This window comes from Rhinoraja longicauda, chromosome 4 (assembly GCF_053455715.1).
Source record: "Rhinoraja longicauda isolate Sanriku21f chromosome 4, sRhiLon1.1, whole genome shotgun sequence".
Taxonomy (NCBI): Eukaryota; Metazoa; Chordata; class Chondrichthyes; order Rajiformes; family Arhynchobatidae; genus Rhinoraja; species Rhinoraja longicauda.
Window position 1 is genome coordinate 26,473,602 of NC_135956.1, and position 16,743 is coordinate 26,490,344.

Consider the following 16,743-nt stretch of genomic DNA (forward strand, 5'->3'; position numbering starts at 1 on the left):
TGGTCTACGAGCTGTTTTATTTTGTGTCTACACCGATCTGATATAGGGTACGGAAAAAGTACAAAACATGGATGTGGTTATTAGTGAATAATGATACCCAGTGTTTATGCCACAGTATACACATTTCATAACTGTCTCCACAAGCACTTCTAATACCATGCGTAGAGATAATTAGAAATAGTAGCTAAAACAAATAAAAATAACTAGACTTTATCAAATAAAAGAGCTTGAAGTGTCAGGTAGCATTTCTTGCTGTTGCTTCGCACACTGTTGCTGATGGACTTTGGAACATTTCTCGCTAAAACATGGTTGCAGCACAAAAAGCTATTTGAAACAGCGATGATTGCAATAATATCAAGATTAAATATGCTACAGGTATTATGACAGTAAATGTCATTCTATGAGGAATATTGCATGAAGGATTCAAGCTGGTGGCAAAGGCACTGTAAACCAAAGATAATAGAAGAGCAAGATAGACCATCCAACCCTAAAAACCGTAGTAGGTCATGGGTAAATTTCAGCGCCATTTTAGGAAGCAGATTCTGTGTGTTAGACTGGGCAGTGTTCACAACTCTGCGATTTTTTCGTATATAAAATGTTTGCAAACAATTATTTTTGTTCAACTTCTTGGATAAGTTGACAGTTGACATTCATAACTATTTCTTGCTGCTGCTTCGTGATCTTTAAACTTTGGATGTTACTGATTGAGTATTTGCACTAGATATCCACTCTGTCTGTATCAGGCCAATCGATCATATTTAATGAACTGTTCTTCTTTGCTTTCTCTGTTAATTTTAATTTCTCCTCCACGAGCTGTATCTCTTTTTGTTTGTCCTACATTTTAAAAAGTCATGGAAGCAGAGATTAGGCATTGGCAAACAATAGAACTTTACTGTATCCACAATAAAATTGAAAAGACATTTAACTTTATACTTAGAGCCAAGAAAATTTGAATTGGTGAATTGATTAGTTAAAAACCCTTGACAGCCACTAAAATGACCAATGCTGTCTGACGTGGTACAGAAGCATGAATTCAATTCAAATAGACACAGTGGTGGAGTAAATCACTGGGTCAGGCAGCATCTCTGGAGATAAAGGATGGATGATGTTTCCGGTTGGGACCCTTCTTCAGACAAGGGGGGAAGGTGAAGAGCTGGTATAAATCAGGACCTGATCTTTTTATTGGTTAGCTGATATGCGAAACAATGCAACCCTGTATATCTCACGTACAAAATGATGTAAATCTTACCATGAATGACAGAAATAAAAAGTGTTATCCTTGTTTATGGTTCATTTTTGAATGATTTAAAATTGAGGGGGTTGGTGCAATATACTGCTAACCCACAAATGTGTCGTTATGAGATATTCACATTTGAAAAATCCATAAATCATTAAAAAAACAAGAAGGTGTCTGTGTTATTTGACCAACTTATCGGTTGAATTTAAATATGAAATTTTTACAGGTTTCAGGGTAGTGGGTAAGGATCGTCTTAATGCATGTATTTCAATTTTCACAAAAGTGAGGGTTAGCACTATATTGCACCGACCCCCTCAATAAGAGAGAGAGAGAGAGAGAGAGAGAGAGAGAGAGAGAGAGAGAGAGTTGCTTTAAATCAAAGTTGCTTCTGATCCATGAGAAGGAACTTTGAGATCTATTTATCTCTATCATGCCTCTCACGCACACACAAACACACTTTCATGTATATATATATATATATATATATATATATACACACTGCATAAATTTAACTTATTATTTATATATATATATATATTTATATATATATATATATTTATATATATAAATATATTTATATATATATATATTTATTTATATATATATAATAAGTTAAATTTATGTAGAGTGTGTGTTAAAGCAATACAAGGGAAACTGCACAAAAGAGGGGGTTGGGGAGGAAGGATGGGAGGGAAATGGGCAGAAACAGTAAGAAAGAATAAAATCAGTGAAATTAAGCAGGGGGAAAACATTTAAAAAGAAAAATAACAAAAAAATGTGATTTGATAGATGAGATATATTTTTCATTTTAATGGCATAATCACACATACTGTTCCCCCAGAACACTAATTGCACTGCGAGAGGCATAACGAACATCGTTTTGCTTCCTAAAATGGCGGTTGTTCCATTCTGTTGCGTACAGTATACGTGATTTTGACGGAATGGTCCATCTTGCTCCGCTCTATTATCTTTGCTATAAACTGCATAACTCTCAGCAACTAACACTAGGTGCAATGCATGCTAGTATGTAAAGGAGATATTACAAATGAGGGTTTAGAAAATTAGGAAAGGTCATAAGTGATAGGAGAATTAGGCCATTTGGCCCATCAAGTATACTTTGCCATTCAATCATGGCTAATCTATCTCTCCCTCCTAACCCCATTCTCCTGCCTTCTCCCCATAACCTCTGACACCTGTACACATCAAAAATCTATCTCTCCCTTAAAATATCCACTGACTTGGCCTCCACAGCCTTCTGTGGCAAAGAATTCCACAGATTCACCACCCTCTGACAAATAAATTTCTCCTCATCTCCTCCCTAAAAGAATGTCCTTCAATTTTTAGGCTATGACGTCTAGTCCTAGACTCATCCACTAGTGGAAACATCCTCTCCACATCCACTCTATCCAAGCCTTTCACTATTCTGTATGTTTCAATGAGGTCCCCCCTCATTCTCCTAAACTCCAGCGACTACAGGCTCAGTGCCGACAAACGCTCATCATAGGTTAACCTACCTAGGTTCTAGGTTTACTGAACAAAAATGCCCTTAATGGTTGGTTTCTCCACCTTTATGAGTGCCATGCTTGTGAATGTCTTACTTGGAGATTTGTAGAATTATTGAAAGAAGCAATTTATCTTGATTGATCTGTGCTGGGTCTTTGCTGTGGCAATCCGGTCAGTCCCTGCTCTTGCATTGCAGCCCAAGAAGTCTATTACATTAAAGCCAGAAATGAATCTTTACCCATTGTGCCCTAAGCCAAGGCATTCCAGGTCACGACATTACTGTATACTCCTCGTGCCAATTAGTTTAAATCTCAGATCCCTGGTCTACTGGTGAGTTTGCTGCCATGATTGTGGGCTACCCTACCTTTTCATTGGCTGGATGGATTGGTGGAATAATAAAACATTTTGACAAAGGGGCTCTAAACTAAAATTCTTTCAACTGAAATTGGACCAGATATATACAACCTTGGAAAATGGGCTGAAGATGATATGGGAACATTTCAATCCTACACCTTTTAGAGATAACTGAAACTTAAGCGTTCATAACACAAAATCAAAAGAATGGTGAGTCAATCAACCATGACATTGTAGTGAACAACCTTTCATTACATTCCGTATTTAATGAATTTCTTCACAGATTGACTCATCATTCTGATTGTCTGCCGAAAGAATTCAATTGAAGTTAGTCTGCTAGATCTTGTATTTGAGACAAATAGCTACTTCAATGGAATGCCAAAAGCTTTGTTCATCCTAAATGTACATGGGCAGAAAAACTCTTAACAAGTACGCAGAGAAAGTGTTTGGAAAATAAACCTGTGGAAATTTGTACCATGATGGAATGTACTTTATATGAGTTAAGAACAATTGTTTGCATGATATAGTTTTAACAGGGGAAATATTTTGATGGGCTTATTTCACTTATTGAATTTTAACAATTTCATGAGAGAATTACCTTCATATTATCTAATCATCTGGCATCAACAGCACAACTGCATCAGAATTGTCAAAGGCATGTTAAAATGGAAAATAATATAAGAATCTTGCATGTGCAACATCAATTAGCAAATTAGGACAGTGGTCATTGAAAAATCCACACCTGACTCCTGAAGAGTGTTTCTGATCTGACAGACAGGTGTTTGGGAATTTTTCTTTACTATAGAGAGAATACCTGTCATCAGCTGTGGAGGCCATCCTTGGCCTGCCAGTCGCTATGCGATTAGTTGATTTTGGTAAGCCTAAGGTTTGGCTGATGTCTCTAACAGTTTTATTCTTGTTTCTCAGTCTCATAATGGCTTCTTTGCCTTTCATTGGCACAACTTTGGTCCTCATGTTGATAAACAGCAGGAAAAGTTTTCAAAGGTGATGGAAAGACTGGATGAAAGACTAGGTGCTGAGAGCTTTCTTACACCTGCATTAAGGAGGCATTTAAACACACCTGAGCAATTACAAACACCTGTCAGGGCCGTTTTTACAGCATTATGGCCCCCCGGGCAAAGCAGTGTACTGGGGCCCCTACCGTTACTCTCCCCCACCCCCCTTTCCCTACCAGCCCCCCCCTGTCGTGCCGGCGAAAAACACTTACCGAAAAGCACTTAGCGATGGACTTAGGGTGCTACATTGTTGCGAAAAGCACTTACAGATCGCTGTGAGAAGCACTTAGGGATGGAAAATGTTGCGAAAAAAGCACTTATTGAACCTACATTTTTAAAGTAGTATTTATTATTGCAAGTCACTTAACATACACAGATCAGCATGGGGCCCCTATGCTCGTGGGCCCCTGGGCAAGTGCCCATCAGGCCCATGCGTTAAGACGGCCCTGACACCTGTGAAGCCATGTGTCCAAAACATTATAGTGCCCTGAAATGGGGGGACTATGTAAAACACAGCTGTAATTTCTACATGGTGAAACCAAAACGTATAAATATTCCCTTCAATAAAATCTGATAATGTGCACTTTAACCACATGTGATTTTTTTCTATTACAGATCTCAAATTGTGGAGTACAGAAGCAAATGAATAAATGATGGGTCTTTGTCCCAAACCTTATGGAGGGCACTGTAGATGTTTGTGGTGTTATTGTCAGTGCAGAATAGATGCACTATTTTAATAAATGTCAGTTTAACAGTTTCTAAAGAGAGAACATTTTGAGTCCACAATCATGTTTGAGTTTTAATTCTTCCTAACAAAATTAACACAGAAAATGGAAATTGGATCTGTTATTGCTGCTTGTTGTTCCAAATGATGTCTCATCAAATGACAAACAAGTCAGGAGTGTGTGCAGGCATTCTCCGGTTCAAATGAGGAACAAACATGACCAAGTCAGTATAGAGTTGCATTTCCATTTTGAATCAGATTGTACTCCACTATTTGCAGCAACATCTTCAACAACATAGTCATATAGCACAGAAATAGGCCCTTTGTCCCAACTTGTCAATGCCATCAAGATGCCCCATCTACGTTAGTTGCACCAGCCCGCATTTGACCCTTAACCCTCTAAACCTTTCCTATCCACGTACCTGTCCAAATGTATTTTAAATGGTGTTATAGTATCTCAACTATCATCATCATAATCATTAACACTTCAATAGCAAACAAACAGGGTCATCACTAAGGTCACATTGAGTTTAATCCAAGCAAGTGCGAGGTGCTGTACTTTGGGAGGTCAAATGTAAAGGGAAAATATTCAATTAATGGCATATCCCTTAACAGCATTGATGGACAGAGGGATCTTGGGGTCCAAATCTATAACTCCCTGAAAGTGGCAACACAAATAGACAGAGTGATAAAGAAATCATATGGTATGTTTGCTTTCATAGGTCAGAGCATTAAGTATAAGGGTCAGGAAGTCATGGTGCAGCTATATAGGATTTCGGTTAAGCTGAATTTGGACTATTGCATGCAGTTCTGATTGCCCCATGGCAGGAAGGATGAGGAGGCTTTGGAAAGGGTGCAGAGGTTTACAAGAACGTTGCCTGGATTAGGGACTATTAGCTACAGGGAGAGGTTGGACAGCTGGAGGTTGAAGGGAGATCTGATGGAAGTATATAGAATTAAGAGAGGCATGGATATTGTACATAGTCTGAACTTTTGTTCCAGGATGGAAATATTAAATACCAGAGGGCATGGCTTTAAGGTGAGAGGGGATAAGTTCAAAGGAGGTGTGTGCGGCTAGTTGTTTACACAGAGACTGGTGAGTGCCTGTTGTGGTCGAGGCAGATAAGAGAGTAGTGATTCAGATAATGGTATTCTAGATAATCATATGGATATGCAGGAATGGAGGGATTCTACACAGGCTGATAAGAACTGGTCTTGGCATCATGTCCAGCACACACATTGTGGGCCGAAGGAAATGTTCTTGTGTTGTACTGTTCTATGTAATACTTTTAGTACTCCTTTGTTACTGAAGTATTGCAAGTTGCTGAAAGCTGAAGGCTTCCCTTTGTTCAGCTACAGCAGTAATCTGCTCACAAACGTAATCCTGTTGACCAATTGGGACAGCTCATTAATGGAATCTCCCTGTGCGATACGACATCCCAGGAGGGAAATTGATCTGCCAAGTCATAAAAACACAAGATACATGAAATTAAAGTGACGAGTGGAAAGGATTGGGGATGTGCAAAGATTTGGGGAAGGGGGGGGAAGTGGGGGAGTCAATGTACCCAATGACAGAAGGGGGAGGTGTAGGAAAATAACTGCAGATGCTGGTACAAATCGAAGGTATCACAAAATGCTGGCGTAACTCAGCAGGTCAGGCAGCATCTCAGGAGAGAAGGAATGGGTGACATTTCGGGTCAAGACCCTTCTTCAGAGAAGAGACAGAGAAGTTGTAGTTTGATAGCCACAGCGAAGGATCTCCTGTGGCGTTCTGTACTGCATCTTCGTGGAACCAGTCTATTGCTGAAGGTACTCCACAGGTTGACTAGTGTGTCATGGAGGGCATGAGCTGCATTGTCCAAGATGCACCGCAGTTTGAGGAACATCCTCCCCTCCCATGAATCCAATTCCTCTCCCAGGACGGAGCCAACCTTCCTGATGACTTTGTTAATCCTGTTGGCGTCCGTAGCCTTTGCCCTGCTGCCCCAGCGCACGGTAGCGAAGAAGATACCACTGGCTACCACTAATTGGTTGAACATCTGCAGCATCTTACTGCAGAATTTGAAGGGGAGGAGCCTTCTCAAAAAGTACAGCTGGCTCTGTCCCTCCTTGTACAGGGCCTCAGCATTCCTGGACTAGTCCAGTTTACTGTCCAGGTATACTCCAAGGTATTTGTCGTCCTTGGTAAACTGCACATCCACATCATTGATGGAGACCGGGAACAGGGGTGTTCCTCTCCTCCTAAAGTCCACCATTAAATCCTTAGTCTTGTCGGTGTTGAGCGGCAGGTTATTCAGCCCACACCACCCAACAAAGTCGTTGTCTACACCTCTATATTCAGCTTCCCTCCCCTCACTGATGCAGCCCAAAATTGCAGTCAACCAATGACCTCTGGAGGTGGCAGGAGTCCGAGTTATATCTGAAATCCGAGGAGTAGATGGTGATCCAGTTTAAAAAATACTTGATGCTTTCGATAATAGTTATCCAGTTTATTTTTTAATGCGCATGTGATTAACCAGCTTGAAATGGTTTATAGGGTTTTAAAGATTTACTCAATGAACCATAAGATTATGTTGTCAACCTAATGACTTCAAGTCCACAGAGGAAAACGATGAATAATTTATTATATTGGAATTTGTGATAATCATCAAGATACAGACCTTTGATATACGGCAAATAATCTGATTATATGAAGTGCAGTTACTTTTTACTGAAACGTTGCAAAATCATAACAATGAACTAATTCAAGCAACAAATCTTCAGGTTCCTCAAATCACATACATTCCTGACAAATACAGTAACATGTTTTATTTATTCAGGATCCAAGTACTTTTTTCTAAATAAATTACACTTCAAAGAAATGTAGCATGTTGACAAATGAAAACAGCATTATCTATTAATATATTATATACTTAGTTCAACATATTCAGAGAAACAATTTCTTATAGCCTAAACTACCAAAGAAAGCACACTTTCAGCACAGACTGCAAAGCTATGCCAACATTCAGCTTCTTGTGGTGACAGTTGGGGGTTGTTCTGATTGAAGTTGTTTTCCAAGATACTCCCTGAAAATAATGGAACAAGATTACTATGTTTTAAAAGAACAAACGGTGTTTGTTAAAATGCAAGGCCTTTTATTGCATACTAAAGTGCATTGCTCATTTCCATCAAAGTACAAACTAAAAGTAATGAACGATACAAAAATTGAAGGTTGAGAAATCCACCTGCGTCATATCATGTTGTCTAACAAATGGGGGGGGGGGGGGGGACAAATTGGAAAGACAAGGATGGAGTTAAAGGGACAGAGAGTATTGGAAAAGTTAAGAAAGACACCAGAATTAACAGGACAGAAAGCTCACAAAGGGATAGGAGAGTATAGCCAAGTGAAATAAGAATCGATGTGAAAGGTGAGGCGAGTAATGGATAAAAAGTGTTATACATGAATGTGCAAAGAAGTAAAGTGGATGAGCTTGGTAAATATGACATTGTGGGGATTACAGACATGGCTGCAGGAAGATTGGGACTGGGAACTGAATATTCAGGGTTTGTACGTCCTATAGAAAGGACAGGCAGGCGGGCAGAGAAGGTGGGGTAGCTCTATTGGTAAGGGATGAAATTCAGTCCCTTGCGAGGTGACATAGGGACTGACGATGTAGAATCGCTGTGGATAGAATTGAGGAATTGTAAAGGTAAGACACAAAAGGGAGTTATCTACAGGTCCCCAAACAGTAGCTTGGAGAAAGGGTGCAAGTTGCAGCAGGTGTTAAAATTGGCATGTAACAAAGGTAATGCCACTGTGGTTATGGGAGATTTCAATATGCAGGTAGACTGGGAAAATCAGGCTGGTTCTGGACCCCAAGAAAGGGAGTTTATAGTGTGCCTCCAAGATGGATTCTTAGAGCAGCTTGTACTGGAACCTGCCAGAGAGAAGGCAATTCTAGATTTAGTGTTGTCCAACAAACCAGATTTAATAAGGGAACTCCAGGTAAAGGAACTGCTGGGAGGTAGTGACCATAATATGATAAGTTTTAATAAGTGTTGCAGTTGAACAAAGGGGACTATGAAGGCATGAGAGGAGCTGGCCAAGGTCGACTGGAAAAGTATTCGAGTAGGAATGATGGTGGGACAGCAATGGCAGGAATCTCTGGATATAATCCAGAAGATGCAGGGTCATTTCATTCCAAAGAGGAAGAAAGATTCTAAGGGGATTAATAAACTGACTAGGGAAGTTAGGGATGGAATAAAACTAAAAGAAAAGGAGTATAACATAGCAAAGAGTAGAGGGAAGCCAGAGGATTGGGAAACTTTCAAAGGGCAAGGGTAACAAAAAGGGTAATGCGGGGTGAAAGGATGAAGTACGAGGGTAAGCTAGCCAAGAATATAAAGAAGGACAGTAAAAGTTTCTTTAGGTATGTTAAGAGAAAAAAGATTAGTAAAGACAAATGTGGGTCCCTTGAAGGCAGAAACAGGTGAAATTATTATGGGGGCAAGGAAATGGCAGAAGAGTTGAACAGGTACTTTTGTTCTGTCTTCACTAAGGAAGACACAATCTCCCAGATGTACTAGAGGACAGAGGATCTAGGAAGGCAGAGGAACAGATTTTTTTCTTCATTAGGTGAGAAATAGTATTGGGTAGACTGATGGGACTGAAGGCTGATAAATCCCCAGGGCCTGATGGTCTGCATCCCAGGGTACTCAAGAAGGTGGCTCCAGAAATTGTGGATGCATTGGTAATCATTTTCTAATGTTCTATAGATTCAGGATCAGTTCATGTGGATTGGAGGGTAGCTAATGTTATCCCACTTTTCAAGAAAGGAGTGAGAGAGAAAACGGGGAATTAGAGACCAGTTAGTCTGACATCGGTGGTGGGGAAGTTGCTGGGCTCATTATTAAAGAGGTAATAATGACGCATTTGGATAGCAGCAAAAGGATTGGTCCAAGTCAGCACGGATTTATGAATGGGAATCCTGCTTGACTAATCTTCTGGAAAGTTTTGAGGATGTGACAAGTAAAATGGATGAAGGAGAGCCAGTGAATATAGTGTATCTGGACTTTCAGAAAGCCTATGATAAGGTCCCACACAGAAGATTGGTGTGAAAAATTAGAGCACATGGTATTGACATGGATAGAGAATTGGTTGGCAGACAGGAAACAAAGAGTAGGAATAAAAGGGTCCCTGTCAGAATGGCGGGCAGTGGTGAGTGGAGTGCCGCAAGGCTCGATGCTGGGACCGCAACTATTTACAATATATATTAATGATTTAGATGATGGGATTGGCTATTTTTTAATTTCGTTGTACTCGTTGCAATGACAATAAATGAATATTATTATTATTATTATTATTATTAAAAGTAACACTAGCAAATTTGCAGATGACACAAAGCTGGGTGGCTGTGTGAACTGCGAAGAGGATGCTAGGAGGTTGCAGGGTGACTTGGACAGATTGAGTCTGTTGAGTCAGATGCATGGCAGATGCAGTATAATGTAGATAAATGTGAGGTTATCCACATGGGCGGCAAGAACAAGGAGGCAGATTATTATCTCAATGGTGTCAGATTACGTAAAAGGGAAGTGCAACGAGACCTGGGTGTCCTTGTACCAGTCACTGAAAGTAAACATGCAGGTAAAGCAGGCAGTGAAGAAAGCTAATGGCCTTCATAACGAGAGGATTTGAGTAGGGGAGTAAAGAGGTCCTTCTGCAGTTGTACAGGGCCCTGGTGAGAGCACATCTGGAGTATTGTGTGCAGTTTTGGTCTCCTAATTTGAGGAAGGGCATCCTTGCTATTGAGGCAGTGGAACATAGTATCACGAGGTTAATCCCCAGGATGGCGAGACTGTCATATGAAGAAAGATTAGAAAGACGGGTTGTATTCACTGGAATTTAGAAGGATGAGAGGGGATCTTATAAAAACATATAAAATTATAAAAGAACTGGACAAGTTAGATGCAGGAAAAATGTTCCCAATGTTGGGGGAGTCCAGAACCAGGGGCCAGAGTCTAAGAATAAAGGGGAGACCATTTAAACTGAGACGAGAAAGAACTTTTTCACCCAGACAGTTGTGAATTTGTGGAATTCTCTGCCACAGAAGGCAGTAGAGGCCAATTCACAGAGGCCAGAGCTCTGGGGCCTAATGGAATGAAGGGATATGGGGAGAAGGCAGGCAGGGGTTACTGTTTGTGGATGATCAGCCATGATCACAATGAATGGCGGTGCTGGCTCGAAGGGCCAAATGGCCTCCTGCTGAACCTATTTTCTATGTTTCTATAACATAACATATAACATATAACAACTACAGCATGGAAACAGGCCTGTCCGGCCCTACCAGTCCACGCCGACCATTCTCCCTGACCTAGTCTCATCTACCTGCACTCAGACCATAACCCTCCAATCCCCTCCTATCCATATACCTATCCAATTTACTCTTAAATAATAAAATCGAGCCAGCCTCCACCACTTCCACCGGAAGCCCATTCCATACAGCCACAACCCTCTGAGTAAAGAAGTTCCCCCTCATGTTACCCCTAAACCTTTGTCCCTCAATTCTGAAGCTATGTCCCCTTGTTGGAATCTTCCCCACTCTCAAAGGGAAAAGCCTACCCACGTCAACTCTGTCCGTCCCTCTCATAATTTTAAAAACCTCTATCAAGTCCCCCCTCAACCTTCTACGCTCCAAAGAATAAAGACCCAACCTGTTCAACCTCTCTCTGTAGCCTAAGTGCTGAAACCCAGGCAACATTCTAGTAAATCTCCTCTGTACCCTCTCCATTTTGTCGACATCCTTCCTATAATTTGGCGACCAGAACTGCACACCATACTCCAGATTCGGCCTCACCAATGCCCTGTACAATTTCAACATTACATCCCAACTTCTATACTCGATGCTCTGATTTATAAAGGCAAGCATACCAAACGCCTTCTTCACCACCCTATCCACATGAGATTCCACCTTCAGGGAACAATGCACAGTTATTCCCAGATCCCTCTGTTCCACTGCATTCCTCAATTCCCTACCATTTACCCTGTACGTCCTATTTTGATTTGTCCTACCAAAATGCAGCACCTCACACTTATCAGCATTAAACTCCATCTGCCATCTTTCAGCCCACCCTTCCAAAAGGCCCAAGTCTCTCTGTAGACTTTGAAAATCTACCTCACTATCAACTACTCCACCTATCTTAGTATCATCTGCATATTTACTAATCCAATTTGCCACACCATCATCCAGATCATTAATGTATCACAACACAGATTTATGGCATCACAACATAATGGACTGTCACACTCCATAAATCCTATTGTTACCTCTCAAAAATTACAAAAACAATTCAACACAATGTGGCAAGGCAGGAAAAAAGTAATGATTTTCATTTTCTCACAAGTTCTGCAAACCTAGAACCAAAACTAAAACCCGATTTTTAGAGTATATAATTGCTGTAATAAAAAGGTGTAAGAATTGATTTAGGGACAACAATTTTATTGTTATTAACAACTTTGCAGACAGAGGAAGTGAATATATATCCTCCAGTGACCATATCCATTTTAATTGATCATGGAAAAATCTATAGATAATTTAAACACAGACTATAAAGTTAAGTTTTGCAAAAGTACGTGTAACCTAGCTGAAAGAAATGAGCTTCAATGATCTCTGCTCAATCATATCATTATTGCTTTAGAAGCTGTGTAGATCAGGATTATGTAGGCAGCCCCATTAAATTTCATAAATTATATTTTTAAGGCGAGAATTAAATTATATCCCCAAAATGCTAACCTGATTTAATATTCTACAATACAACATAGTTCAAAAATTCACAGAACATAGAACAGTTTAGCACAGGAACAGACCCTTCAGCCCATGTTTGTGCCAACTATTTCTGCCAATTTGAACTGTACACATGGTCCAAATCGCACAATTTCTAACCTGCTTATGTTTAAATGTTTCTTAATTATTGCTATTATATCTGCATTTGCCACTTCACCTGACAGAGCATTCCAGGCAATGACACTTTTAAAATCAGTTTCTCCTCTCATCCTAAAACTTTGCCCTCTAGTATTTGGAAAATTCCACTTGGGAAAAGACTGACCCTTCTACCCTTTCTTTGCTTCTATAGTTTTATATACTTCTGTCAGGTCTTCCCTTAACCTCAGTGGCTCCAAAGAAAACATTCCAAGTTTGCTCAACCTCTCCTTATAGCTAGATAGACACAAAACGCTGGAGTAACTCAGCAGGTTAGTCAGTATCTCTGGCCTGAAGAAGGGTTACAGCCCAAAACGCCACTTATTTGTTTTCTCCAGAGGTTCTGCCTAACCCAGAGTTATTCCAGCATTTTATGTCTATTTTTCGTATAAATTCGTATAGTATTTGCAATTCCTTCCTATCCACTTCTCATAGCTAATACTCTAATCCTGGTGAACGTCTTTTGCACCCTCTCCAAAGTCTTCATGTCCTTCCTGTAATGCAGCTGTCATAAATGCATACATTAATGGTGTATCCTTATTGTTTTGATGTGTTTATGCTTTATTCTTAATTGTTAACTGTATGTTTGTGTTGTCATTTGTGAGCGGAGCACCAAGGCACATTCCTTGTATATGTATACTTGGCCAATAAACCTATTCATTCATTCATTCATTACTCCAAATGCGGAGTCACTAAAGATTTATAAGGCTATAACATAACTTCCTGACTTTTATAGTTAATGAAAGTAAGAATGCTGTGTGGCTTCTTTACTACCTTATCCACTTGGATTGCCATCTTAAAGGAGCTTTGGAGTTGTACCCCAAGATCCCTCTGTACACCAATGAACCTATTGATCCTGCCATTTACAGGTGGTCGTCAACTCATGTTGGGGTTACATTCCGAGAAACCCATCGTAAACTGAAAATATCATACGTCGAAATGCATTTAATACACCCGATCACGTGGCCGGAAGCCAACTGCGGCTCGCTGCCGTTTGCACCATTGCAAAGTCGAAATATCGCAAGTCGAAGCATCGTAAGTCGGGGAGCATCTGTACCATATTACTTTCTCTTGCATTCGACTTCCCAAAATGCCACATTGTGTCATTTGTCTGGATTAAACTTCACCTGGCATTTCTCTGATTGGCAGCGGACGGGATCCAGTGTAGTCGTGAGGTAGGTGGGAGGCTGAATGTCAGCACCAAAAGCAATAACGGCAAGTTCAATACACAGGATCGACAGGGATATGGCAGGGAGAGAGGAAAAACTGTTAGATTAAATTGTATTTATTTCAATGTTGGAGGCCTGACCGGTAAAGCAGATTAACTCAGGGCATGGATAGGTGCATGCAACTATGAGTTATAGCCAATCTAGAATCCTGGCTAAGGGAGGGATAGGACTGGCAACTTTATGTTCCAGAGAAGGGCAGCACGGTGGTAGAGTTGCTGCCTTACAACGCCAGAGCCCCGGGTCCTGGATTCGATCCTGACTACAGGTGCTGTCTACACAGAGTTTATACGTTCTGCCCGTGCTTTCCGTGTTTTCTCCGAGATCTTCGGTTTCCTCCCACACTCCAAAGACTACAGGCTTGTAGGTTAATTGTCTTGGTAAAATAGCAAATTGTCCTTAGCATGTGTAGGATAGCGTTAATGTGCGGGGATCGCTGGCCGGTGCAGGGGCTGTTTCTGCTCTGTATCTCGAATCTAAACTAAAGTACAGGTGCTACTGGCGAGATGGGGTGGGGCTAAAGGAAATGGGAAGGTTGCTTTATTGATTAAGGAGAACAGAATGCAAGTAGTCACGATGACATTCCTGAAAGATCGTCCCATGAGGCTATATGAGTGGGACTGAAAAATAAAAAGGGGATAATCACTTTCTTGAGATTGTACTTTAAGCCCCCAAATATTCAATGGGAGTTGGAGGAAAAGATATGCTGGGAGATTGCACATATCTGCAAGACTAATAGGGGATTTTGACTTCCCCAATATAGACTGGGACTATCTTGAGTGCCAAGAGTTTAGATGAGGTGGAATTTATCAAGTGTGATCACGCAAGTTTCCTCAGGCAGAATGCAGAGGACATGACAAGGGGCAAAGCTTGACCTACTCTTAAAATAGTATTTAAATAATTAATTTTTTAAAGTTTTTGCACAACTTTGTTAAACAGTGTGCATGTTAAGGTTTTGGACAAATTTTGTTCAAAACTGCTACTAATGGCAGAGCATCAAGAATCTTTGACAAATAGAGATTAAAGTTTGAGAAATAAACAGAATTAGAAGGACAACAAAATGAATGGGTGAACCTAATGTCAAATTAAGCAGATGAAGGGAGGTGGAATTCGTAATGGAAAAGAAAACCCATTTTCTAATAAAATAATTAACTGGAAAAGACTCCAGTTATAACTGTTTACAGTCTGACTACAAAAACTGAATGCCACAGACATGTTGTTAAGATTAATGGCATTGTAAATTTCAAGATGCAAATTTCTATGACAGATGTAATGGATAATTAATGTGCAAATGCAATAATTTCATGAAAAGCACAGATGGTTAAGAATGTGATGCGATGTAGTGATCTGCAATTCATGGGATGATTACTCAACAAAGTGGTGGCCTGTTTGCACATTAATTATTGCTTGCTAAAATCTGGTGTTAATTCTGTTAAATTCTTAATTTACACCATTTGCCACAACTCATTTCTATAACAACAAGGGGACAATATTTGCCAGATCAACAACAATGATCAAATGAAGTACAGGAAAGTGATCGATAACTTTGTGTCATGGTGTCAGTACAATAACCTAGCCCTTAAAGTAAAAAAAAGTTGCTTGTTGACCTAAAGCAGCAAGGGAGAAAACCCCGTCCACATCAATGGAATTGCTGTAGAGATTATTGACATCCTACTCTTAATTTTACCATGCTCGGTTAAGTACTTTTTTTGTACTATTTGGATTGCATTACACTCTTGCACCCTTCTGCTATTCTGCATTTGTTGTATTTATTGTTCTATGTATTATTACTGTCCATATACTTCTACTCTGAATTTCATGTGAACAAGAATTTGATTGCATTCTGGTGCATATGACAAACTAATCCGAATCATATATTGTAGGAAATATAACACTCAAGAGGAAAATCTCACATCAGAAATTAAACTGTAAAAATTAAGCAGCCAAGATTGAAGCAATTTTCCAAAGTCATCTAAGCATTTTCAATCTAGGCCTCAAATTCTGATAGTCTCCAACAAAAGAACCACTTTTAAGATATTGACATGGATTATTATGAATATGCCAATATGGGATATTCCAGCAGAGAATCAAAGTTGTAATGTCAGACTTAAAGCCTAAATTTTCTGAATTCATACACCTACAGAGATTTATTTCTCAGGAAATCACTTGTAATATCATTTGATTTTTGAACAGCTCTGAAGACAACATTGTACATACAAAGAGTGAATTATTTCCAATGTTCCACTACTATCTGCAAAATAATCCTTTCTTGGTTCAATACAATTCTGAATCAGAAAAAATAGTAAAAATTGTTGATTGATGGCAGTCTTAAATAATTCATTTTAATTGTTAATCTCATTTTCAGCAAGTGAATTGATATAGATGTCCCCAATCAGATCAGATGTCCCCAATTTAAAATGATAAATGTAATTTTTATAGCATATATTCCAGTACATAAATGAAACTATTTCTGTGTTATAAATACGATTTCCTGCACCACTGCCCTCATCTCTTCTACTGAATAGAATCAGAAAAGAGCTCCTCTGGTCTCCACCTTCCATCTCAACAATGACGCATTCAACAGATCTTTCTCCTCCCCTCTCCTTTCAACATTTTGAAGGGATTGCTCCCTTTGCGACTCCCTGCTTAGCTCTTCTATTCCCAGCAGTTTAACATTTACAGGTGACATGCTGGAAAAACAGGAGCATTAGTAAGATGAGCAGAAATG

General features: G+C 39.8%; 1 protein-coding gene across 2 annotated transcripts in view; it reads right to left on the reverse strand.

Moving 5' to 3' along the window:
* Positions 1 to 7,441: 7,441 nt before the first annotated feature.
* The window catches only part of atp6v1h (ATPase H+ transporting V1 subunit H), a 57,731-nt gene continuing 48,429 nt past the window's right edge, over positions 7,442 to 16,743 (reverse strand). For both annotated transcript variants that reach the window (XM_078397386.1, XM_078397385.1), the window contains one exon: positions 7,442 to 7,899. In XM_078397386.1, coding sequence (XP_078253512.1) covers positions 7,839 to 7,899 — 61 coding nt within the window. In that variant the 3' untranslated portion in view covers positions 7,442 to 7,838. The remainder of the gene's footprint in view (positions 7,900 to 16,743) is intronic.